The sequence below is a fragment of the Onychostruthus taczanowskii genome, unplaced genomic scaffold (assembly GCF_017590055.1).
Source record: "Onychostruthus taczanowskii isolate IOZ18803 unplaced genomic scaffold, ASM1759005v1 scaffold22, whole genome shotgun sequence".
Taxonomy (NCBI): Eukaryota; Metazoa; Chordata; class Aves; order Passeriformes; family Passeridae; genus Onychostruthus; species Onychostruthus taczanowskii.
The window spans coordinates 13,032,935-13,056,596 of record NW_024499462.1 but is presented as its reverse complement, the minus strand read 5'-3'; the positions used below and the strand labels follow the sequence as shown (position 1 = coordinate 13,056,596).

The window sequence follows — 23,662 nt, the reverse complement described above, 5'->3', positions numbered from 1 at the left end:
AAAGGCAGTCTCTTGTGTCCTTCAAAAGAGTTCCCTGACTTGGTTTGGGCATCCTCCACCGGGCTTGAGCAGATGGGAACATGGGCAGACTCACAAGGCACCGGGAACCTCCCAGTTCCACAGACACCATGGTTGGGTGAATAAAGCTCTGCACACCTTATAACATCATGCCTAAAGGCTTCCTTTGGAAAGGAGCCATGCCCTACCTTGAGGTGATTGTTCCCAAGCAACTGGGTAATACTGCCATTCAGTCATTTTGCTGTTGAACAGACAATGCTGAGAAGGCAGAGCAGCACTGATTCATACTGTGTCCAAAACAGGTCCCAGAGTGATGCTCTGTTTGGGTGGTGTTCTGTGTAAGAAATCTGGGCTACTATAGAAATATTCTAGATACTTACAACCAGACACATCAAACTATGTCCTTCATACCAGCTCAGACACAGGTGCCAGCATATGGAAGACACAAATAATTCCCATAATCTACAGATTTGATTGTGCACTCTTTATTCATGCAAAACTCAATGTAGTAGATAACAGTTTAGACCAGTTATAGGCTTGGACCCCTTTTTTTAAAAAAGGCCCATAGATTCAGGATTGGTTTGGATAGAAGAAAAAACTACACTACTTTCTTATACTACAAAGTGAAGCTTTGTGCACATGTGCCCCCTTGCACACACACTCAGGGCTCCATCTTGCCAACACCACCAGGACTTTTTGCACAGCTCAGATGACAACCTGCCAGGCAGCTGGCTTGCTATTACCTGCTTGCACTGGTGGCCAAGCAGCTATGAAATATCAGGTCTTCAGAAAGTCTTTGGGCAAGTTCATTTACAATAGAAAACACTTTGATTTAGCAGTGGGAGAAACATCTGGCTGCTTATTCAGCTCCCAGGACCTCTTCATAAAATTTCTATCTGTACCAGAGCTTGCCAAACACAACTACATTTTATATTTGATGTAATTCCCTCCATACATGCTATCTAACAAGATTTGTAGTAGGAGTATATGGTGTATAGGGTGCCTTTTTTCCTCCTGCAGGCAAGGATCCAAGAGGCAGCAGTGGGTATACTGAGGGAAGCTGCTGCGCACAGCAAATGAGAGGGAGGAAGGGTGGGAAGCATTTTTACGAAAAGCAGCATAACTCAGCTCCCTGTGAGTCAAGATAGATGGGTGGGTCTAAAATTCATTCAATTTTTTCTGAGCTTCTCCCCTCATCCATTCTGGCACCCTACATGCTCGCTCTGTCAGCTCTTCACAGTTTCTCACAGACCCTGCAGCCTCCGGCATCACTCCTCACTCCACACCCAAACACACTGCAAGAAGTGATGAAGAGATAAGAAATGAGAAAATTCACATCAGCCAAGAAAAAGATCTGGAGAAACTGCACCTATGTGTGTTTGAGAGGAAAACCCAGCTGGGTCGTTGCTGGAAAGGACAGACATGAAGCAACATACTTCCAAGGCCACCAGTGACAGCCAGACATCTCTGACATTCACTTTAATCCTCCCCACCCACACACACTGCTCTTTTACCATGAGTAATGTCCTCAGCACTGGAGTATTATGCTAAGCAGTTGAAGTTTCTCCCAGCAAAAGCATGCAGCTGGGTCAGCAGAGATCAGAGGCTATGAGAAAATTCAGACAAGCACATTCCCCACCCCTTCTCTTCAGGGGAGCAGGAATGAAGGAATGATATGCCTCACAACTGGCTCCAGGAGAGCTCCCGTTCTCTGCAGTCAGGCAAGGCTGCAGCCCAAGCCTCACTGGCTGCTCTGTGCTGGCCCAGATCACATCATCACCAGGAGACAAGAAGAAGGGGATCATACCTGTGCCTGGTGCAATCCCTGAGCACCAGCCCACCTCACTAGGGCCTGGGCTTCCACAGCACAAGCTCCTCTGTCAGCCCAGCCCTCAGCCCAGCCCTCATGCCTACCCTGACAGCCAGAGGAGCCTTGTTCACACAGAAAGGGGAAGGCATCAGACACTGCACAGAGAGGGCTGACCTCAGTAACATGGTATAAAAAGACATGGATGAGAGGATTTGCTCAGACAGATGCTCAAATGGTGGTCAAGGGGTTACTCAGCCTCACAGCCTCTTTTGCAACACGTCCTGCATTAAAACAAACAAATGAGATTTTTTACAAGGCCTCAAAAACAGCTGAGTCTTTCCTGATGGTTTATTTCATCCTCTAAATAAATCAACACATCCAGTAATCAGTAACCATCTAAGATACTGTAGTCCAGAACAACATCAATTATTTATGCAGTGTAGGGCTCCTATAATTACCCTGTTTATACCGAAAAAAATATTCTCTTGTTATTTTGATGCTGCACCCTTCAAATCCAATTCATTTTACATAACATATACATTTCTTGATGGACAAAGTGATTTTTGAGGGTGAAAGGTACAAAGAAGCCTGCAGCCATACATAACTTGACATCTGGGAACAAAAAGAGCTTTCTTCCTCCCAAGAAGTCCAGCATTTGCTTTTGTCACGTAAAGTTCTAGGGCTTAAAGTTCTCACATAATGTTGAGGCTGGTACATTCACTCCAAATGTAGAGTTCTCTCTTTAGGCCCTTTGGGGAACTTGCCCAGAACAAGGTGGGTCAGACATCATCAAAAAAGATTATGCTGGTTGCAAAGAACAGGTACAGAGAAAAGGGAACTCCAAAGTTTGGGTGACATCAAGCTTCTGCATAACCAATGACAAATTAGTCTGAATGTGTGAACTGAGGAAAAGAGAACCTTGCCTCCTAGGAAAGACAAAAGTACTGCTCCTGCATGTAGCTCTGGTAGAAGGCATTTGATTAGTATCCCAAAAGATATAAAAGTTTTTTTTTAAGGTAAAAAAAAAAAAAAGTGCCCCCCCCCAGACTCAGGAAACTGGACTGGAAAAGATCAAACTTGTCCTTGCCCCAAAGCACTTTGCATTTACCCCAAGAAAATTTGCTGCTTTGCTCTTGCTACAATTAAGGAAGATTTCTTTTCATCCAAACCCTGGTATTCAGAAAAGTCTTTTCATCTTCTCAGCAGCCATTTGCACTTTTGAAGCACAGGATTTCTCAGGAAACTGCCAGGATTGATGCTGATTTCAAAGTCTGTAGGGGCACAGCCTCTGCTCTTCACGCCCGGTGTGCTCTGTCGAGCAGACAGGACTCCCACCAAGCGAAGGCACAAGGCATCCTGCCGTCCTCTGAACACCAGCCCAGCCACCTCTGCAGGGCCAGGAGCTCTTGGCAGCTGACACTAATGACCAGTGCCCCACAGGCCCTTATCAGCTGGGTAGTTCTGGAGCAGCTCTGCCTGGTGTGGCACAGCAGGGCTGGTGCTGCCACAGCCCCTGCCCCACCCGCGGCCAGGTAAACATCCGAGCAGGAAACATAAAGCCACCTTCACTCTCCGATAAAGCCCAGCACTTTCCCCAGCTGCCTCCCTCTGCCCAGACAGCCTCAGAACAGAGCCTCAGCACAATGCTGAGATCTGCAGGCAGGGGCACGAGAGCTGGGCCATGTGGCAGAGGAACTGCAGTCATAGCTGTGCACAGTGGGGACCAGCCAAGGCTGTCCAGGCTGAGGAGGAAAGCCAGCCCAACCCTAAATCCTATCACATCCACCACACCCCAGGTTTCCTTTGGCAGAGGGAAGGCCAAAAGGCTCCACTCTGGGAGCACAGGGCTGCCCAGAAAGCCCCAGCTTTCCTCAGGTCTCAGAAAAATAACCTGTAGCCGGAGTCTCTTTCCACCTGGGGAAGAGGTTGGAGCCCAGCTCCCAGGGCAGTCACTTGTGCCACTCAGCTAAGCCCTGGCATGCACCAGAGGGAGGACAGTCTCCACCCATCCCATCAAGGGATGCCCATGAGCCCTACCAGCAGGCTCTCCCTCTCCACTGGCTCTGGGATGCCTTTGCTCAACTGCTTCCTACAAGGGTTACTGGCTGACAAGGTAAGGATATCAGCTGGCGCCAAAGCTAAACCTGGTATCTTTTCACACCACAGGATGCAGTCCCATGATTTATTTCAGACCATCAAGTTCAGTTTTACCACTAAATCAAGCTTCAAGTTTATAAAACTGTTCAGAGGACCATGCTTGAAAAGAAAACCAAAACACTCAAATACCCAATTATGATCCAATTCTGTATTTTATATAAATTCTGAGTTTTTAAAATACCACAAATAGATAAAATATCAGCCTAAGCAGGGATGAATTCATTTTACAGTGGTCAAAATCAGCAACAAACATGTTGGGATTTCATCTTCTTAACGTATTTACATAACTGGGCTGTCTTGAAACCATTTTTTCATTGGAAAACTGGTTTTATAAGAAAATGTCCAGTTTTACAGACTCCAAGAGACACCCATCCTTAATGGAACTGGGAGGCTTTTGACATGACAAAACAGCAAACATCTGTTCTGCCCATATTTTAGGTCAGATGCTCAAGATTGCTACCACAAACCACAAAAATCATCTCAATAACAAGGTTTATCAGACAGTTACATGTATTCAGCTGGAAATAAAAAGCCTCAATGTTTATCAAAATCAAATGCAACCAAACAGGCAACAGCTCATGTTACATGAGGAATGGAGGGGATGGGGTCTGTCAACTGCACTGCTTTTCAGACCACTCCATTTATCAGCAGCTGCTCACACAACGTGCTGCTTGCTTCCTCCATCAGCTCCCAGCCTCAATGGGATTTCACTGAGAACCACCCTGTGCATAGGTCAGCTCTACAGAAACTATTACCCTGTATGTGTGGTGTCCATTCGTGTCTCAGAAAGAACTTTTCTCAAATTCTACCCCACTGACTCACTGCAGAGTATCACACAAACAGCAGTAAAGACAAGAGCCTTTCCTACTCCTGTAGGCAGCCCAGCTGGCTTTGGTCTGGAGTTCATTACACTGACCAACACAAGTTTGGGGTTTTTTCTGAACAAAGACTGCAATAAACTGTCCACCAGAACCCTACAGTTTTAAAAAGAAATGTAAGCCAGAAACACCTGTGAAGCATCCGTCCTAAAGAGACGGGAAACTCCACAAGAAAGTCTCATGAGCAGCACTTGTGAAATCTCCATACTCAGCTCTCTCCAGGAAGACCATCCAACACAAGCAAGAAACCAGAAGTATTCTCACAAAAAGATGCTCGTGATGTATTTGAGGCTGAAGCAGCCTTGAACACATATTTCAAGTGGAAAGTGAGGCAAGGCAGTGATAGAAGACAAGGTAAGAGCAGTTGTGGAAATGCCACAATCTTTCATCTGCTGCTCTTCTAAGGCACAACCAGACAGCTGAGGCACAATGGTGATGAGGGCCATAAATACCAAGATAAACTCTAAAGCTTTACAGCACAAGGATGATGGTGCCAGAAGCCAAACATGAGCACCTGGCAGCCTGACAGGCTGAATTTAGGCACCTGGTTCAAAGAGAGCTGCAAGACACCCAGTTCAGGCCTATGTCTGGATGGATGTCTCTCCTGGCATCCCACCACGCCAGCACATGGAACAGCACGGTGATCCCACCAGTGCATCACTGGAACAGGCTCCACTGGCTACGTGGGACAGCACTGACCCCACGGACAGCACACCCAAACTGCAGGGCTCAGTGTCAGGGTGCTGCTGCTCCCCCATGCCCAGGGCAGGCAGCCCAGCCCTGGGCACCCCTGCTCAGTGCTCCTCACGAGCACAGCTGTGCACCCACCCACCTCCAGCACAAAGCAAGCATAAGTGCTGAGCAGGGAGAGCTGCGACCTCTCAGGCTCCCAGGGTAATCTCTTATCACAGGTTAGAGCCTCCCCACCCTCACTGGCCCCAGGCAGCCCCTGTATCTTGTAACACAATAGGACCAAGGCCCTCACAACCTCTGGCAGATGTCAGTCCTACAGCCACAGCTCACCCCATCCTGTGAGGGAAGAAGGGCGCTGTGCCAGAAATGTCTCTGGTGAAAACACAGGTAGCAAATAAAATAAGCGAGAATATGTAAAGTCATCACACAAGGAGAAACAGACTTTTTAAAACAGGTCAAAACTGGATCAGATCTTTTTTTACATGTTAAGGAGAAGACTTGCCAAGAATTTCACTCCTGAGCCCAGGAGAGAAATCCAGGAGCCTTACGAGCAAACCACAGGAAAGATTAATGACTTGAAGTCTTGGAGGGGAAATTAAAAGCGTCAGAGGGGTCACAAGAGAAAGCCCTGATAAGAGCTGCTAATTGTCAGCATTTACGTCACCACCATTGGAGGGGCTATTTTATTACATTTTAGTCTCTAGGGTCAGAATTTCTCATGAGGTGGTTATTTTTGCTGCTTTGCTGATCTATGTCCCTTGGTATGTGCCTATAAGCATTGACAAAGGCGAACACGAAAAGCTAAGAGCAGGTAGGGGTTTAGACACCCTTCTGCCTGAGAGTCTTTTGCTGGAAGGAAATGGCAATAATTACCATAACAATGAAGTAAATATCACTTCCCTTACAGTAAAGCTGCTTTCATGTCCCAAAAATGCTTTAGAAAAATGAAGCATTATTAGTGTAATCGAAGGAGATTACACAGAAAACTAGTTACTCACCCCCCACTCCCCGCGGGTTTAACAGCACTTGTGAGCTCTGCCCTTCCTGCAGTTGGCAGCTTCCCCGTGGCACCTGGGCTCCTTCAGGCAGTGGGACCCCATGGCAGGAGGCATTTACAGAAATTCACAAGTCTGACCATCCTGGTCTTCTTTAAGGGCAGTTCACGTAAATTCAAGTTCTGGCATATTCCACTTCCCGCAGCCCTTCCTCACCTGGGGTATGTGAGCACTTCAAAATTGTGCAATGGTGGCAGATGCCAGAGCCCAAGGCTAACAGCAGCTCGCTGGATGCCTCTGTTTTGCCGAGGGATTGCTGGAACGAGGAGCAATCCCTTCGTTCCCATTCCCATAGGGGGGCAGCCAGCCCCGACAAGGGTCTCTGTGCAGTGCACCCCACGCAGAGCCGAGCAGCAGTTCGGGGTTCGGGGCCCGTGGCTCTGGCGGCCCGCAGGGCGCGGCGGGGCAGGGCCCAGTCCCGGCCGAGCACCTGTGGGGCAGGTGGGGACAGGGCAGCGAGGCAGGGAGCGCCGGCGCCTCACAGCCAAACGCTGGGGCAGAGGAGGGAAAAGCCACGTACAACGCTAAAATTGCTTCTATGCAAATTTTTTGCCATTTCCTAACTAATTTCGCTTAAAGCGGGGGGCAAGAAGGAACAGAGACGGGCAGAGGCACTAAATACACCTTAACATGGCTACTGTAAACAAAGGCTCTTAACTATACATGGCAAGCAAAGGCAGGCGAGCATTCAGCCCACCTCGGTGAGCCGGGCTCCCACAGGGTGGGCTGCCAAACCCGAACCAGGGTCCCTATGGACAGGCTGAGGAGGGAGGTTCGGTGGGAAGCAAGGACCCCGGTCTGCTACAGGTGAAGGGGCTGAGTGCGCGACCACTGATTTCTCCGTAAACATAAAAAGCCTGAACAAACTAAAAACAGACGGGAGAAAAAGACAACCCCACCTCCCGCCCCGGCTTTGCCGTTCTGCCACCTGCCAGCCCGAGCCGACCCCGGCCGCCCCCAGCACCGCCCGCCGCAGGCCACCGTACCCGGGAGATGGCGAGGGGCTGCTCGAAGTCGCGGCCGCCCACCAGGCGGAAGCCCCAGGGCCCGGGGCCCGAGAGCACGATGCGGTGCGTCCCCATGTGCGCGCTGCACCTCGCGGGTGGCTCCGACAGCCCCGCCGCCCGCACCGGCCGGGCCCGGCCCGCCCCGGGGCAGCAGCGGCCGCTCCCCCGCCCGCCCGGCCGGGAGCCGCTCCGCCGCGCTCCGGGGTCAGGCCCTCCGGGGCAGGGCGGCTGCCGGGGTCGGGAATCCCGGCGCCCCTCACCCGCTCCCTGCTGGCAGGCAGGACAAGCCTCCGGCAGGCAGCCGCGCGCAGGAGTGCCCCGGTGCGGCATCTCCCCGGCACTCTCCAGCCTGGAGCAGTGTTAACGCTGAAACCTAATGGGGGCGATGGAAATAAGCGGCCCTGCCTGCAGTTTCCCCGCCGGGATGAGTGACGGTGGAGCCTCGGAAGGGTGTTACCTCTCTGCTAATTTGTCCCAGCGATGTCTAACTGATTTAGACAGCGTTTTGTTTATCTCTAGCCCCTTAAGCACGGTACCACCAATAAAAGGAATTATTCTATACAGGTTTTTCAGCCAACCTTCTTATCTGTGATTCAGGAAAAATAGTTGTTTCAGTTGCATATTAAGCCCTCAGTAATCTGATGGTGGACAAGTGGGAAAGGTTGGTCACAGCAACGGCATTGGCATTTACAACTGGAGTGCCAGCATTGCTGCTCATTTAGTTAATGAATACAGCTCACCCATAAGCACAACATCAGCGAGCTGTAGCTGAAGCTGGGATTCAGCCGCAGCTGGGGAGCAAGGAGCAGGCAGCAAGCAGGAATGGTGCAGGTCACACAGGTACTGGTCCTACAAGACATGGCCACACATGATCCCATCGCAAGGCACACTCTTGCTTCTGCAATCCCCTTTTGTGGTTGTGCCCTTTTTCCTGCATTAGCCTATCTTTTCACAGGTTATTTCTTTCCAGGGTCCATGTATCCAGACTATTAATTTTATCCCTGGCAGAGAGAAGTAGTTCTTCCACTACATCGTTGGTGTGGCACTCATGACAGTGAAGAAAGGGACTGCTTTGCCACAGCAGTGTGCAGGATCTCCAGAGGGCTGTTGCACACTGCTGGATCACTTTTCCCCTCTCTGCTTGCCCAGCTTCTGAAGTCACTAGCACCTCTAGCTTCCTTACCTTACATTAGGTTAGAGTGAGTAAATACTGATGTTCAGCAGACACAGATGAGTTTCTCCCCTCCCTGTCCAGGCTGCTGTAAAGCAAAGGTGAGCAGTTCTTGTCAGCAGAAGAGCCATGGTCAGGCTGCCCTTTGGCTTTTATATATGAAGTGACCTGTGAAACAAGAAAGGGCTTGTGTCTGTGTGCTTTCTAAAAACATGTAAAATAGCCTGAGGCTTTTGCTGTCGTGGTAGTTTGGTTTTAGGATCAACTTGTTTACAGTTTGACTTCCTAAAATCATTGTAAGTACAGACATGACGTTTATCTGTCTGCCTGGCCATCCAGTCGCATCATCACAGAGTTTGAATTGGTTGCGCAATTTTGGCTTAGTCTAAGATGGAGGTCTCCAAAAAGTTAAAACTCCTTGTGAAATACCAGTCTTTAGGGTGAGCACAGTCCTGCACAGGCACCATGCAGGAGCCAAACGTGTGGAGCTGCAGGATGTATTTTTTGGGTATTTGTGTTACCGGCCTCCGTGAGCCCACTAAGGCAGCACAACTGTTGCCTTCCCTCATTCTACTCCTTCAGGGACTGTTCCCTTACACAAGGCATGCCCAAAAAGTCCCAGCTAGGTGTATTGCTGCAGTGCTGGGAGACAGGACACCATCACCACAGACCTACAAACCCCTATCAGTTAATGCTGTAGCCATACCTGCCCTGTCAGGGTGCAGCTACTGGACAGCAGAGTCTTTAAGCTTTTGACTCAAGTCAGGGTTAAAAATGCACACGTAAGCCCAACACCAACTGACATCCCTTCCCCCACAGACTGGCATTTTGAGTTTCTTGCCTGACTTAACCTGGGTGGTCTCTTCATTTGAGGTCACAAAGACCCTTTGTAAATCAGTGGACAGAGGTGTACTCCTGACCTCCCAGGTCTGCATGCACACCACAGCAACTCGACCCTGACACCATGTTACGGGTGAGATCTGTGTGTAAACCAGCTTCTCCCTCTGCCTTTACACCTTGGTTTCTTTAAGCAAAAGTCACAGCCAGCCTACAGCACAGGAAGGACTATTGAGCTCAAGCCTAATCACAAGCAGGATCCTCAGGTGCAGGACAGTGGAGAAGCCCATGGCAGACACCTACACGTCAGTATGGATACAGAGACACAGCGGGGCACTAGTACAAAAGTGCATTGCTACAGGAACAACCAGAGTAGATTTTATTTAATAATTTGTACAAGGAACACAATAGTAATTCAATAATTCCATTTATTAATTGCCAAATAGTAATCCACTGCAATAAGAAACAAAAAATCAACACAAAAAGAAGTTGCCGTTTGTGTGGATATGTGTGGTGTGTGTGTATGTGTGTGTTTGTGTTTAACTTAAATGGCAAGAGCAAGAACAGAAAATTAACTTTTAAATGAGTATGTTATATACAATCAATATCAACATGTTACTTTGCTGGATAGATTTATTTGGTGTTATCCAATCTTACCAACAGGCCTAAACATTGTTGCAAATAACTGGAGGGCAAACCCAAAGCAGAACAATTAACCCATAAATAAGATGCAGGATTCAAGATACCTCCTGCAGAAAATAAACAGTGGTGCTTTGTGTCATATCTGAAACCCTTTCATAATGAATATTTTGTGCTAAAACTCTTTATGTGAACATACATGGAATTCCATCACTTTAAGTGGAAAAAAATCCCAACCTTTCACAACTGCCTTTTTTCCTCCTCCCTTCACTCAATGTGTTTAAATTATTTCTCTATACAAGGTAAGTACATTGTCTGTACAAAGTTAAATATACATATTTACAGTCAAACTTCTGAGACACAGAGTCTTCTCTTCCGCTGACCGAGACGGAAGACAAGCCTACTTGATTTCAAACCCAGGAGCATGGCTAGTTTATCAAAACATTGCAAGTCGTGCTAACAGTTAGTTGTAGTTTACTCTTAATAAATCTGTATAAAAGCATCAGCATAAAAATAGGCATTTTATATTATTAAATACGGCTTATGACAAAATAGCAATCTACCCTTTGCTATTTGTACGGCAGTTGTAGGAAGCAGAGTCTGATAGAACTGGTTTTGTTTAAGCTTTTTCTTAATAACAAAAAGTCTATCAAAAGAGTATTCATAGTGGATTTACAGGCAAACATACAGCCAAGCCATGGGGTTTTTTGGTTTTTTTTCCCTCAAGGAAATACAAATCTATGGGAACTGGTAATAACTGCTGGGAACAGCTTTCCAAATTGATTAGCCTTTTTTGTATGACTAAGAGGCAGCCAAAATGAATGTATTTATTTGACCTACCATGAACACTGTAATCAAAATGAAAAAAAAAAAAAAGGCACCCTCAGTGACACATTGCTCAGATTTATCGGAGCCTCTAAGATTTAATGCTGAGAAAGAAGTCCCGGCATTTCATCCCAAAGCCTATATTAGAAAAGGTGTGTGATCCTTTAGGGCCAGTGACAGGGCAAGAGGAGCAGTGAAAGTGAACAGCCGTAGGACTCATAAACAGGATTTGCCCTCACGGATGTTCTGTTTATTGGTTCTAGTCTTTGTGCAGATAAATGTCAAAGCTAGGCTGATTTCTCTTTAAAAAAACAGGACTCAGTTAATTTTGCACACAATACATTCACACACACACACCCTGCACAAAAGAAAAAACCCTGCAGAGATCAGGAATATGTTATTGAAGGGTTTGGGATTTTTGCGCATTTGCATTATGCTTTGTCTGACCTCTGTGCATTAAACCACCAGTCCCAAACTCCTTTTCCACACAGAGCTCTGCAATTCAATTGTATCAGCTGTCCTCTGCCTCTGCTGGGTCTTAAGATGCATAACATGAAGGAAAACTTTTCTATGGAAATGGAAGGCAGAGAAAAGTGAGTCTTCAGCAGTCTGCCTTTCTTCAAGGCAGAAACTGGGCAGCAAGCCTGTTTCTTGAACTCCTGTTCCTGAACTCCTGTGCCAACCAACGTGAGCAGGGCTGAGTACTGCCCCAAAGCACTACCCTATCTCAACACACAAACAAAACCTATACCATGTGCTTCCCTGAAGCCTTCTCAGAGGTAAGTACTCCGTACAAATTAAGATTATCATCAAAACTCTTACTGGGGAAGGGAGAGGAATACACAAAGGCAGCACTGTAAACTAGAAACTGTCTCTTCTTCAGCAAACAAATCACACCCTGACTCCATGGAAGCAGGGCTACACATTCAACTCAATAGTGTACCACATAACCACATCCTCTTAACACTTCTCATCTCTTGTCTATTACATTCATAAATTGTCTGTTTCTTCACTGTTTAAAAACACCATCTGGAAAGGAATCCCACCATCCTTGTTATGGTGGGATCACTGTTATTTTACAGGTACAGAAGCTTCACGTAGTTGCCTGGGAAGGTGCCAAATTGCCTTGTTCTCCTGGATGTACCTGTTGCAAAATAAAACACAAGGAAGACACAATAAGATGGAGACAAGCAAGAAAGCCTCCAGGGTTTAAAAAGGTACAGGTGGCAACCTCTTCTGCTTGCAGGCATTGATTCCTAATACTAAATAGGAGCCCTAGACAAAGAGTCTTTTGGTACAAACCAAATCACAACTAGTTCTGCTACAAATAATCTCTGGTCATCTCCTTTAATAATTAATAAGGTGCTGGTGAAAGTTCGTGGGCCTATAGGTTAGAAATCAAACACCTCTCAGTGTAAATGAGATAATCTCCCTTAAGAAGAGATGGCAAGCCTAGATTTAAAATGTTGAGATAGAGAACACTGTCCAGACTTGCACACCTTGAAGGTAAAGGATTTTGCTAAACATGCAATTGAGGCCGGATTTTCAGGGACTGCAACTCCTATCCAGGTGCTGTCTTCACCTGCTACTTGCCACTTTCTAACTAGTCATGGCTCCCTCAGCTTTGGAAATGCTACAGAAATCCAGCTTTTCTTGGTTCCCTCTGTTGCTCTGTCATCTGTGTAAACAAGAAGGATCAGGACGAAGAGAAGAATGGAGATATTAAGGAAGTACTAGAGACCTAGCAAGGAAAACAAAGCTCTACCACTTTGCAACCTAATTTTAATATTCTTGGTGGGAAAAGATGGGAAATTGTGGAAAAACTGAAGTCAATTTTTTTCACCATTTTGACCCCACAAATGAAAGCAACTTCCAGACACTCTGCAAAACTGCCCATCCCAAAAAGCTCTGCTCACAGGCAAGTGTCACACTCACCCACAAACCAGCCATCATCACATTTCTCCATGACATCGACAATGTCACCGTCCCTCAGTTCCAGCTCATCATCATTCTGAGGAGTGTAGCTGTAGAGGGCTTGGTAGCTAACTCTAAAAGCCAGAAAGATAGTACATGTTAGCCATTGGATTTCTTTGACATCCCTTCAGGAGATGTTCCCCTTCCCCTAATTCCTATTACATATTGCTGAATGCAGCCTGGACCTGTGTTTGCCTTTTGAGAGGTGGAAGCCAACTGCATTGAACTTGCCGTTGTCAAAAGGTCGCGGTAGTAAAAAGTGTCATACCTACACTGTGTGGAATATGTGGAGAGCTTCTGCTCCCTTTCTGCCAGGTAGTTGTCTGCACAGACAAACAAGCAGAGTCTTCCTAACATGTAGCACCTAGACAGTGTTTAGTTGCAGACACCCTATTGAGTGCAAGCCAAAACCTGGATACTCTCATTCCTGGGCTAAAAGAGACGGGTGTTTCCTTGCCCTCTGCATAGGCAGAGAGAGCCATAATTGACCAAATGGTAGAGCAAAGGACCTTAGAAAAAGATATTGCTTACTCTACTGCACTCTACTATCTATATGGATAAATCATGGCTGAGGAGGTATGGTGGAATAAAAAACTCAAGGCTGAATCCTGCCCTGAGATGTCATTTGTACCACAGGCACTCTGTATTCACTAGAAAGGGTCCTTATGGAGTAGAAACAATCTTTGGGCAAATTTGGGGAGGCTTAGGTCTCCTGCCTACGGAGCATGAAAATAGAGCTGATGTGAGATGTTTCCACTCTGCATAAAGCCAAGGTTCCTTTCACAAGCCAACTGCTGTGACCATCAGTCCCAGCACACAGTGCAGGCTGCTACTCTCAAAACCATCAGTGTAAGGCTCCACCAAGCTTAGCGGCAGCTCCACTGAACAGCTTGGAAAATCTCAGCCCTGGCCTCTCAGCTACTGATTCACCAGTGGAACTGGTCAGCAGTGCACCAAGTGGCATCAGTGTTGGGACTCTCACTGTACTGTGAGAAGCTAAGAACAGAGTGGAACACATTGATCCACATCATATGATCAGGTCCAACCAGTGGATAGGAACTTGTTGCCAGCTTCAAGATACAAAGACACCGAGACAGCCTCTGTAATGGAGACCCCATCCAGGATCATGAGGTCATTGTTTCAGGCACTATACAGACAGAAACAGGTTTCAGGTGCTATACAGCTGAAACTCATGATGATATGTGGCTACTTTTGTTCTTTAATGCAAAGCTGACATTTTCACATAATTCTAAATTACCTTCTGAAACACTGAGAGCTCTCATAACCCCCAGTCAGAAATATGGGCCCTGGAAGAGCTGGGAACCAAACAAACTTACATGTCTCGTGGTGTTTGACTTCGTTCAGGGCTGGCTCCTTGCTGCTGTGCTTGAGGTTGCTGAGAAATGATGAGAGATGATTTATGGTCATTAGAGGTCACCTTGTGGCGAGAGTCAAGAGGCTGAGAAATAGTACTGCAGTAATGGACAGACTTTTCTGCAATGTTTATGATTTCATTGCAAACAGTGTCCTGTGTGGTAGGCAGCATTGACATCCAAGAACACCCAAAGGACAGTCAACAGGGGGGAGGGAGGGGAAAGTATAGATAAGAAGAGATGGGACATTCCAGTTGCAGCATATAAGTCCAGTAAAAAAAACCAAAAACAAAAGAAGAGTTGTAGATCCAGGTAAATATCCAGGTAGTGGAGCGCAGAAGGGATCCAGATGTAAGCATGGAAAAACAGGCAAGATACAGAAGAATTTGGCATTTAGTTTGAAGATTTGTAACAAACACATTTACACATATTTTTAAAAAAAGTAGCATAAGAGGTTGCAATTAGTTATGCAGTGGCACCATTCCAAATGCTATGAAGTCAGTTCAAGAATGCAAGGTGAGGTTGGGCTGCTCCATTCATGCATTTGGCTTCATTTAACTTATACCCAGGGTCTGGCAGCACAATTAGCCCAATATCTCATTGGCTGTAACAGTTTTTTCTAATTGTTAAATTCCCTTTCTTCTGTTGCAAACAAGCAATATAGGCAAAGAGATAAATATGTATCTACTTTGCAACTAAAAATAGTGCTGGCATTTTATCTCTTACTGAGGTGTTGCTGTCTGGGTGAAGAGTGTCTAGGACTACACATCTGAGTTAAACAGGGGCCTTACCACATAGCTCTTTTCAGACTCTGTGAGATCTGGTCCAGCTCTCAATGAATGGTGGGAAGGCTGTGTGATCACCAAGCAAATGATAAGGAAGACATTTTAGCAGATGTTATATTGGTCAGAATTAAAAAAAATGTAAATGGAGTGCAGACAACAAAAGGAAATGAACAACTCCTCCCCTCCCCACCCCAGCACCATACTTTTTGGACAGCAAGATCCTTCATTTACACAAGAGACATTGAGGCTACAGTAACACAACAGCAGCACACAATGCTGCAAGGCAAAGCAAAACAGAAGGTAGGGCAGGGAATCAGAGTGGAAGGTGATGGACACTGCTACGGCCAGAAATGGTACAACAGTATCATACTGCATTCCTGTAGGGGAAAAATAATGCAGACAGGAACACATACTTGGGAGCAACAAAATTGAAAGGCCAAAGCATGCTGGAAGGCATCTGTTGCTGTTTTCAGAAAAGTCCTCAATTACTTTGACACAGAAGAGAAAAGCAACTTGCTTTCTTTTTTTAAAAAAAACAACAGCTCAGGTCTTCAGAAGGCACAATGCCGTGTAGCCCAAACAAAATCACTCTACCCTGTACCATGCAAGGCTCTGAAATGTTTTCTTAATTCCCACAACAAGGCAGAGCATCAGGTCAGAGGAGACCTTGACTGAAAAACCCAGCTTTAAACAGCACCACCAGTGAAGCTGCTGGACTCTGCCCTGCCTCACTCTGCAGTCACAACTCTACACAGGGACTGTGTGTCCCTGGATACATAAAGGGAAATTAGGGTTTGAGGCTGGAAGTTTTATGGAAAAGATCACTGAAAAAGCCATACAGATATCCACAGCCTGGTTTTGCACATTTTTGCATATTCAAACACACACTGAAAGCAAGGTGCATGCTGTGAGCAAATGTAATATCTGAGCTGGTGTACTGCCTGCAGGGCTGCTTGGACAAGTGCATTGAAATACAGAGCATGGCCATGCTCTGTGATCATTCAACACAGTTTTCAAACTAAATTTCACAGGCCTCAATTTTAAGCTTTCTGTCCTCCTCTTTATGCACCCCAGCAGTGCCCTCCAGTAAAAAGCTTGCTTTTTCATGGCACAAGAGAGAGCAGAAGCAGACAGTAGAGAGGGCTGTGACACCTTCAGCACAAGCATGCTCAAAGACTTTGGAGAAGTGCAGGGTGATGAGCTCATGCCTCTCAAAGCTCCACTGAACCACATCTTGGACCTCTGGAGCTGTGCCCATCACTGTATTAAAGCAAACCATCTCTTTTCTTGAGGACTGTGACCCATTCTAAGCCAACCCAGCCCCACAGCAATTCCTTTGTAGTCAGCTCTACTCTCTGGTGCTGGAATCTGGGATCACTGCCCTATGAAACAATGCTCTGTTACCATGTATATTTCTAGAGAAAGAAATTTAAATGTAAGTTCCATGTACTAATTGCAGTGGAATTTGCATTCAAAGCATTTACTGTGGAGCCTGAAATCCTCACAGGATTTCTGGAAGTTCCTCCTGCCTGTCATCAACCCTGAAAGGCAAATGAAAATATAACAAATTTGAAGTTAATATTGTGCAGAACAACTGGATATTGTGCATCAAATCTGATGAGACCAGAGGTAACTCAGGTGGTTAAGTAGCTGGAAAAAAAATTTTTAACAATTTTCAGGCTGAGGCAGCTATAAGAATGTGTTTAGGTGTTTTTGTTGTTGTTTTTTGTTTGTTTGTTTTTTTAATTCAAGAAAGTGCTTCTCTGTTCCATACAAACAACTTGACTGCTGTAATTGCTCCATGAGCTCCTAAGACCACATGGTCCATTTCCCACTGATTACTTGTGACCTCCCTGCACAGTTTTCCTCCTAAAAGCATTAATATCTATGAATTAAATTAGTTTTTTTAAGGCTAAAAAATTGACACTGTCTCTGAACACTCCACAGTGCAGGTTTGTATTACCAGGAGGTGCAGCATCAGACCCCAGGTCTCATTGCCTTTCCTGGCAGGATCCTCACGGGGACTTCCATGAGGCAGCTGGGCAGGGGCAAAGGCCAAGCAGAAACTTCCAGTTCCTGGTAAGACACATGACTAAGTGGATCTCCTCTGGCCTCTGCTCTGGAGATCCATGCAGCTCCTACCAAAGCACTAACTCCCAGGGCTGCAGCAGAGCCCTGCAGTGAGGTGGTGAAACACTCCACAGTCAGCAACTATGCAGTATTAGCCAAACAGGATGAAAAATAGACCAGATCAGATCCCATAATTTTAGGCTGTAAATGTACCCCCCCACTAATGTAAACAAGTGACCCTGATAGCATGATCTATGTGGCTTTTTAATTTTTTCTTTTTTTTAATTCACCAACCAAACCCTATATTATTCTTTCAGGGAAGGAGGAGGTTGAAGGGAAAAAAAAGTGTTATATGCTCTTCAAACAGGAGTTTAGACAGTCCATGTACTACCTACAGTGGTGCCTCCCTTGTGCCAGAGGTGGCTGAGGAATCAGGAAGTGTTTGGCACAGCTCCGAAGTATAAAAGATTTCCCCCAAAACACTGAGCCAGCCCTGTAACTGCTGAGCATAAGCTGAAGGCCCTAAAAGTGTCCAAGTATTCACAACCTGTGAAGACATCTCAACTTACACCTGCTCAGCCACACTACATGCTTTGTTAAGAAAAGTGAATAAACTTTAGCATGTACTGAAGTCTCTATGTCTCTGTTTCTACAGACTGTGCACACAAATATGCAGTACAATTAGTCCTAAAGCACAGCTGGCCAGCGTTTCCATCTCATATGGAGTTTGGGGATGGATGTAAATAGTGCCACAAGTTTGCAAAATTACCAGAAAAAGGTTCTACATTAAGAGCCTAGAAAAGCCCTAAGGCAGATTTTAAATGTTAGGCAGAAAGATGCTGGGACTGCTCAACAGTGCTCTCCCTGCTCCTGGTGAAATTCATGTCATCAGTGCAACTACCCATTGCAGCTCTTGTTTATGTGTCTTCTATCCATTTCAGGGGGGAGTTAAAGAACTACATAAGGAAAAACAAAGCTAAACAGGACAGACTAATAGACACACAAGACAGACAGACACATTGGTGTTCCCTCAGAGGAGGGCACACATCACCACTAATGCTCCCACACATGAATGAAGAACCAAGACCAGGGAGGTCTCCCCAGCCCAGGTGAAACAAAAGGAAAAGACCCGCACACACCAAGCCCAGCTCTGGTGAAAGCAAATGGAAACCTGGCTGAAGAGCTCTCACAAAGGACACTGAAAAGGCTGCAGAGTGGAGCAGCCTGATCTCAAGGCTGTCATAATCAGTGGAAAGACTCCCCAGACCCTGGATCAGAAGTTGAAGGCTGTGTCTACAGCAGAAAAAGGCATTTCCCTTGGAAAACAGGTACCAAATGCCTGCTATGGGCTGGGCAGCTCTGCCTTGGACAGCAGAAGCCCTCAGCAGAAATATTGCTGTGCTGCATGTGTGGAGCAACAGAAAACTAGTGGAGGAGGTATAAGTTTACCTTGAACACGGTGTAGAGCAAGGAACATGCTAGGGGTAGCTGGTCTGTGCTGGAGTACATGGGGTCTGAACATCCACCTCATCCACTCTGCTTTCTCTCAGCCAAAAGCAGGTGAAATTACCACTCTGCTGGAGTGGTTCTGTACAAGTGCAACGGAGCAGATGGGTCCCACCAACATCCCTCATGTTGCTGATACAGGGACCCTTGTCCAGCCAATCCTGCCTTCCCCACCCCACAGCCACAGTCCAGCCCCAGGGCCAAAGCCACCACACTGCTCACACACTTGCTGGCACCACTGCTGACTGTGAGTGACACTCTGCTAATCGGATCTCTGAGTAGAACAGGAATTAGAATGGAAAATTCCTGCAGGTTCACTGAAATAAATTAATTTGATAGATTATGTTACTCCTTAATAACATATTTTACTAGTATATTGAAACAAGTTATCTCTAAGTTACACTTGAAATACATGCTGTGAGGTAATTCTTTTTAGTTTGGACTGTGAAAACAAACAAAAGGGACATTCAGAACAATGTAAAGAGCCAATGCAATTTATATTTTTACTTAATGTAACACGTAAGAACAGGTTCTTACACCAGTCCTATACCTAAGGATACCTTAGGTATAGGACTGGTGTAAGTATACCTATACCTGCAAAAAACCCTGGGTCAGAATTTTATAACTGAAGAGGTTATCCATAATGAGAAAGAAAACTAAAACTGAAAATCATAAAGTACCTCAAACACCAGGGACGGACACTAATGGAAGTAAAATCCAAATGTTGTTTTTCCACTTCCATGTCTGCTAAGTGATTTTCTCATTTGATTAAAATCAGTTGAGAGGTACAGATTTTTGAAAAGCCTCGAGGGTATTACCTGAAGTTCTGCTGAAACCATCAGCTTCTGTATGGATCACTCAGATAATGAGAAGGCATTTGCACATATAAATACCACTCCTGCTCCCTAAAGAGCTGTGGACCCAGAGCTAAAATGAGGTCAAGACTACTGCTAATGTCACGTATAGTTTTAACTTGACACTGACAATGCTCTGATTGTCAAGGCATATAACATATAAATATTGACTTGACTTTGACTACAATGAAAGGCCATGGGGTTTTATTGCAACCAGGTGGAACACCCAAAATAGAACTATGTGCTAATCATCACTGGAGAGAAACATCTTTGTCTAAAGGTGGGTCTTTGCTCCTTTTCTTTTGGATCACATATATCCAGTGCAAGCACCAGCACGACCAAGCAGATCAGAGCTCAGGAAAAAGGCCACCACAGGAAACTTCTATGGATTTTTAGCATGAAGCAGAATATGTATTCTATTGGACTCAGATGTTGAAAGTGAAAGGGAAGCAGGAGGTGGCCGTTCAGTAAATAGTTGTGCAAGCTTCAAGTGGAAGAAAATTAATAAAGGTAATAGGAAAATTTCACGGTTTAAGCTGTCTCTCTCTTAATCTAATCAAGAAAGTAAGTAACATTGGTAACTATTTCCCATGTTAATCCTGCATGACCAACTTGCCTGGTTCACTGATCAAGCTAAAGACTGCTTCCCCAATGCCCATCACTAAAAACTCGGTCCAGTTTTTGTCAGTCGTGAACTTTCTGTTTCAAATATTGCCATCTTGTGGAAGCTGCCTTGAAGGACGGATGAGGCAGATGTAAGCATCGCTCATTCCCACACTCTGGGCACCCCAGACACAGTGCTGAGGCTGAGCCGTGCTGCACAGACCCTACTGCATCTCTCTTTAAAAACGTTTGTAGATCTCAGCAATAGAGCCTAGAACCTCTAAATCCTACCTGAGAAGACCAGAGCAGGCCCCTGGCATTGTGGATGCCAAGTTGTGTATGCCTTATCCCCAGCTCTGAAATGCTCAAACCTTGAATTCTGATCTCAGGTGGTTAAACAATACTTGAATCAAATTTTCCTGTGCTACACCATTCCTACTAAGAAGGCCACCAACACTGCCTTATAATGCAATCAAGCTGTAGGAACTCAAGCTCAGAACTAAGTAAGCCCTGAGATAATCTTTTGGAGGAGCCCATAAACAGATCCTCAGCTGGTACAAACAAGCAGAAACCTAGGCTTGACCTATGTAGGTCTGCAGCAGCTGAAGATTTTGCCCATACCTGCCCTTCTGCACAGCCTGGAAGTAATTTTTCTTTTTTTTAAAATCAAAATTCTAACTTAGAGGAAAATTATCTCACCTGTGTAATCAATGAGTTGCTAAATAAGCATTTGACAAAACAATGGCATGGCATGGCAACGACTACAAGTAATGGAAGAGTAATCAGCAAAGATGATTACCTGTGGCTTACTGACTCTGCGTGTAAGTCTGGGAGGTGGCTGTGTTGTGACAGTAGAGGAAGAGAGGGTAGAGGAAGAGAGAGGAGCAGATGAAGAGAATACTTTTGAGTCGGCAGTCTTTTGAAGAAAAGAAAAATTGGTCAGCTTGGCACATACTCTCTCTCTTATCACAACCACTGCTAGTGCTATCTACTATCCAGTAAATTTGAAGCACACACAGCAACAGTAAATCCATGCAAGGACAAGTGCAGTTTCCAGTCGGTTTGCCTGAGCTGGCCATCTCACTCTGTTTTAAACATGCAGGTTAAGTCTAAAAAATGCTACTAAAATATATCTGGATGGTAAACAGTACAATCTTGACACAGCTCCCAGTAGACTGCTAGTAATGATTCAAGCAGAAATCAAATTATTTGTCATAAGTGTGCCCAGTGTGAAACATGTCATCTTGGAAACCCTGCTTTCTCATAATTTAATGTTGGCTAGATGGGGTATGTCATGGAGGCTACTACAGTGCATCCAAGACAGTATTTAGAATTCTGTGATTTCAAATTCTCCGAACTTACACTCATTGGGGTACTGTAATGCAATTGGGCTGGCTGTACCCCACGACGTGCCACAAGGCAACAGAGAGCTGCAAAGTAAAGCATATATCCTATACAAAGACTGAGGGCTGAAGATATGTTGTAGAAGCTACTGGAGAGCTCCCTCTGCATCTCCTCTTATTGTAACATATGACTGCATATAACTAAAAACTCCTGAGGGAAAGCATCAGTAGGTCTCATTCTCTTTTGTGGCTAGAGCCTTTTATATAATTTTAGAAATGCAAAGGTAATAACTTCCCCTCAATACATAGATAACAATCAAAACTCCCTTAGTCATGCACATCCCAGACTAAGGTTCACTAAACCATAGGCTCCAGGATCAACAGGGGACACCTTTTGTGATTCTAGGAGCCAGGCTTACATTTAAAATGCTTTTTGGTCCTTGGTTTTAGGAAAAACCAACTAATTCTATTACCAAAAATGATTCAATGCACACTGTAAAATCTCTGATTAGCAAGAAAATGTCTGTATTCTGCACAGTGGGCCTGTGTGTTGCTTTCATCTGACGCGCCTGGTAATAGCCACTAACTGAAATAATGACCTCATTAGATGTGACTGATTGTGTCAGTCCTGTGTTATCTATTCTAAAATAATTTTCTCTACACTGCTCTTGAGCCCTCTTCCAAAACATTTTGATCTGCTATAAGTGAATGCCACTGGTGACTCCTGAAAAAATGTCTGAAGATCATCAAAATGACATGTGGCAGCCACTGGCTCCGCTTTGCCAGCAGAGCAGCACAAACGTCAACCCACCAGTTAAACAAAAACCAGCGATTCAGAGCAGCACACACACATGCAGAAGTACCTTCTTTTCTCCGCTTTGAAACTTTCCTGTATCATCTTTCCTCATGTCTCTTTTCTCTGTTTTACCTCCCTGAACAATAGCCATTAGCTCCTGACACAACTGGTTGTCCTCAGAGGAACCCACAGGTCTCCTTTCTGGGCTCGCACGCATGTCTAGTTGGGATGGTTTCAGGCAGCGCTCAACAGAGATCTTGGGGACAGCATGAGCACTCTGCTCAGTGTGGCTGCTGCCCTCTCCTGTCTTTTGGAGCCAGGCTTGGCTGGCAGTGGTGTCACGCTGCTCTGCGAGGATGCTTTCGGGGCTCTCCACTGCCCAGCGAGAGGAGTTAGAGTAAGTCACGCTGGGAGAAGGGGAGTCAACAAACTTTTCTTCATTTTGTGGAGTGGCCTGGTAGAAACTGCGGGCAGAGGATTGAGGTCTGGGTGAGGAAGAGGGCAACGGGGATTTAATGGACCTGGGAGTTGAGGAGCCAGACAGATGAGAATGGTGGAGGCTGACTGTGGGGGAAGGGCTGGCTGCAGCAGAAGGCGAGAGATAGTCAGTGTGAGAGAGGGAGGCTTCAGGCGGAGGAGGCAATGGAGGAGTTATGGCAGGAGTGGTGCTGGGAGACACTCCCACGGTCAGAGCAATCCACTCGGATGTGACCGCCTGCACCTCTGGAGACAAAGCGCGGCGCGCAAAAGGCAAAGGCGGAGGAGTTGGAGTATGGAGCAGCTCAGAGCTGGGAGACTTGAAGGAGACAAAAGCAGGAGAGAAAAAGAAAGAAATGAACAAAAAAAAAAACCCAATAAAAGAAATACAAAACCAAGCAAAAGTAAAAGGAGAGAGAGCAAGTGTGGAGAGAAGCAGATCTGTGACCACATGCATAAGTTTTCTACAGATGCTCTGCTGTGCTGGAGACAATGCTGTCCACAGCTACTCCATCGACAGAGTCCAGCCTGTATCTGTGCTGCTAATACCCTTCTCTAGCCTTTGCCAGTATCCCAGATACAAAACACCTTGTGGCCCCTGACTTCATACCGTAAGTCCTAAGTCCTTCAGGGAGCAGTTGAAGCCACCATCACGATGGCAGAATGCAGCATTGGACTGGCCTGGCAGCAATAACTGGGGTCTCAGCAACTCACATTGTGGATCCAGCCAGAATTCACTGCTGCAATGAACTTTGACTTTATCCAACTCTAGCATGCCTGCTCCTCAGGAA

General features: G+C 45.8%; 2 protein-coding genes across 48 annotated transcripts in view; both read right to left on the bottom strand.

Moving 5' to 3' along the window:
• The window catches only part of PDLIM1 (PDZ and LIM domain 1), a 42,713-nt gene extending 34,964 nt beyond the window's left edge, over positions 1-7,749 (bottom strand). For all 3 annotated transcript variants that reach the window (XM_041404927.1, XM_041404926.1, XM_041404925.1), the window contains exon 1: positions 7,598-7,749. In XM_041404927.1, coding sequence (XP_041260861.1) covers positions 7,598-7,693 — 96 coding nt within the window. In that variant the 5' untranslated portion in view covers positions 7,694-7,749. The remainder of the gene's footprint in view (positions 1-7,597) is intronic.
• Positions 7,750-10,036: 2,287 nt separating this feature from the next.
• SORBS1 (sorbin and SH3 domain containing 1) overlaps positions 10,037-23,662 on the bottom strand; it is a 160,628-nt gene continuing 147,002 nt past the window's right edge. For 19 of the 45 annotated variants that reach the window (XM_041404752.1, XM_041404740.1, XM_041404749.1 and 16 more), the window contains 6 exons: positions 22,462-23,190; positions 21,055-21,171; positions 15,229-15,288; positions 14,402-14,592; positions 13,026-13,138; positions 10,037-12,234 (listed from right to left, as the gene is read on the bottom strand). In XM_041404752.1, the coding sequence (XP_041260686.1) occupies positions 12,167-12,234; positions 13,026-13,138; positions 14,402-14,592; positions 15,229-15,288; positions 21,055-21,171; positions 22,462-23,190 (1,278 nt within the window). In that variant the 3' untranslated portion in view covers positions 10,037-12,166. The remainder of the gene's footprint in view (positions 12,235-13,025; positions 13,139-14,401; positions 14,593-15,228; positions 15,289-21,054; positions 21,172-22,461; positions 23,191-23,662) is intronic. The other 26 variants (XM_041404755.1, XM_041404750.1, XM_041404769.1 and 23 more) reach the window with 11 other exon arrangements.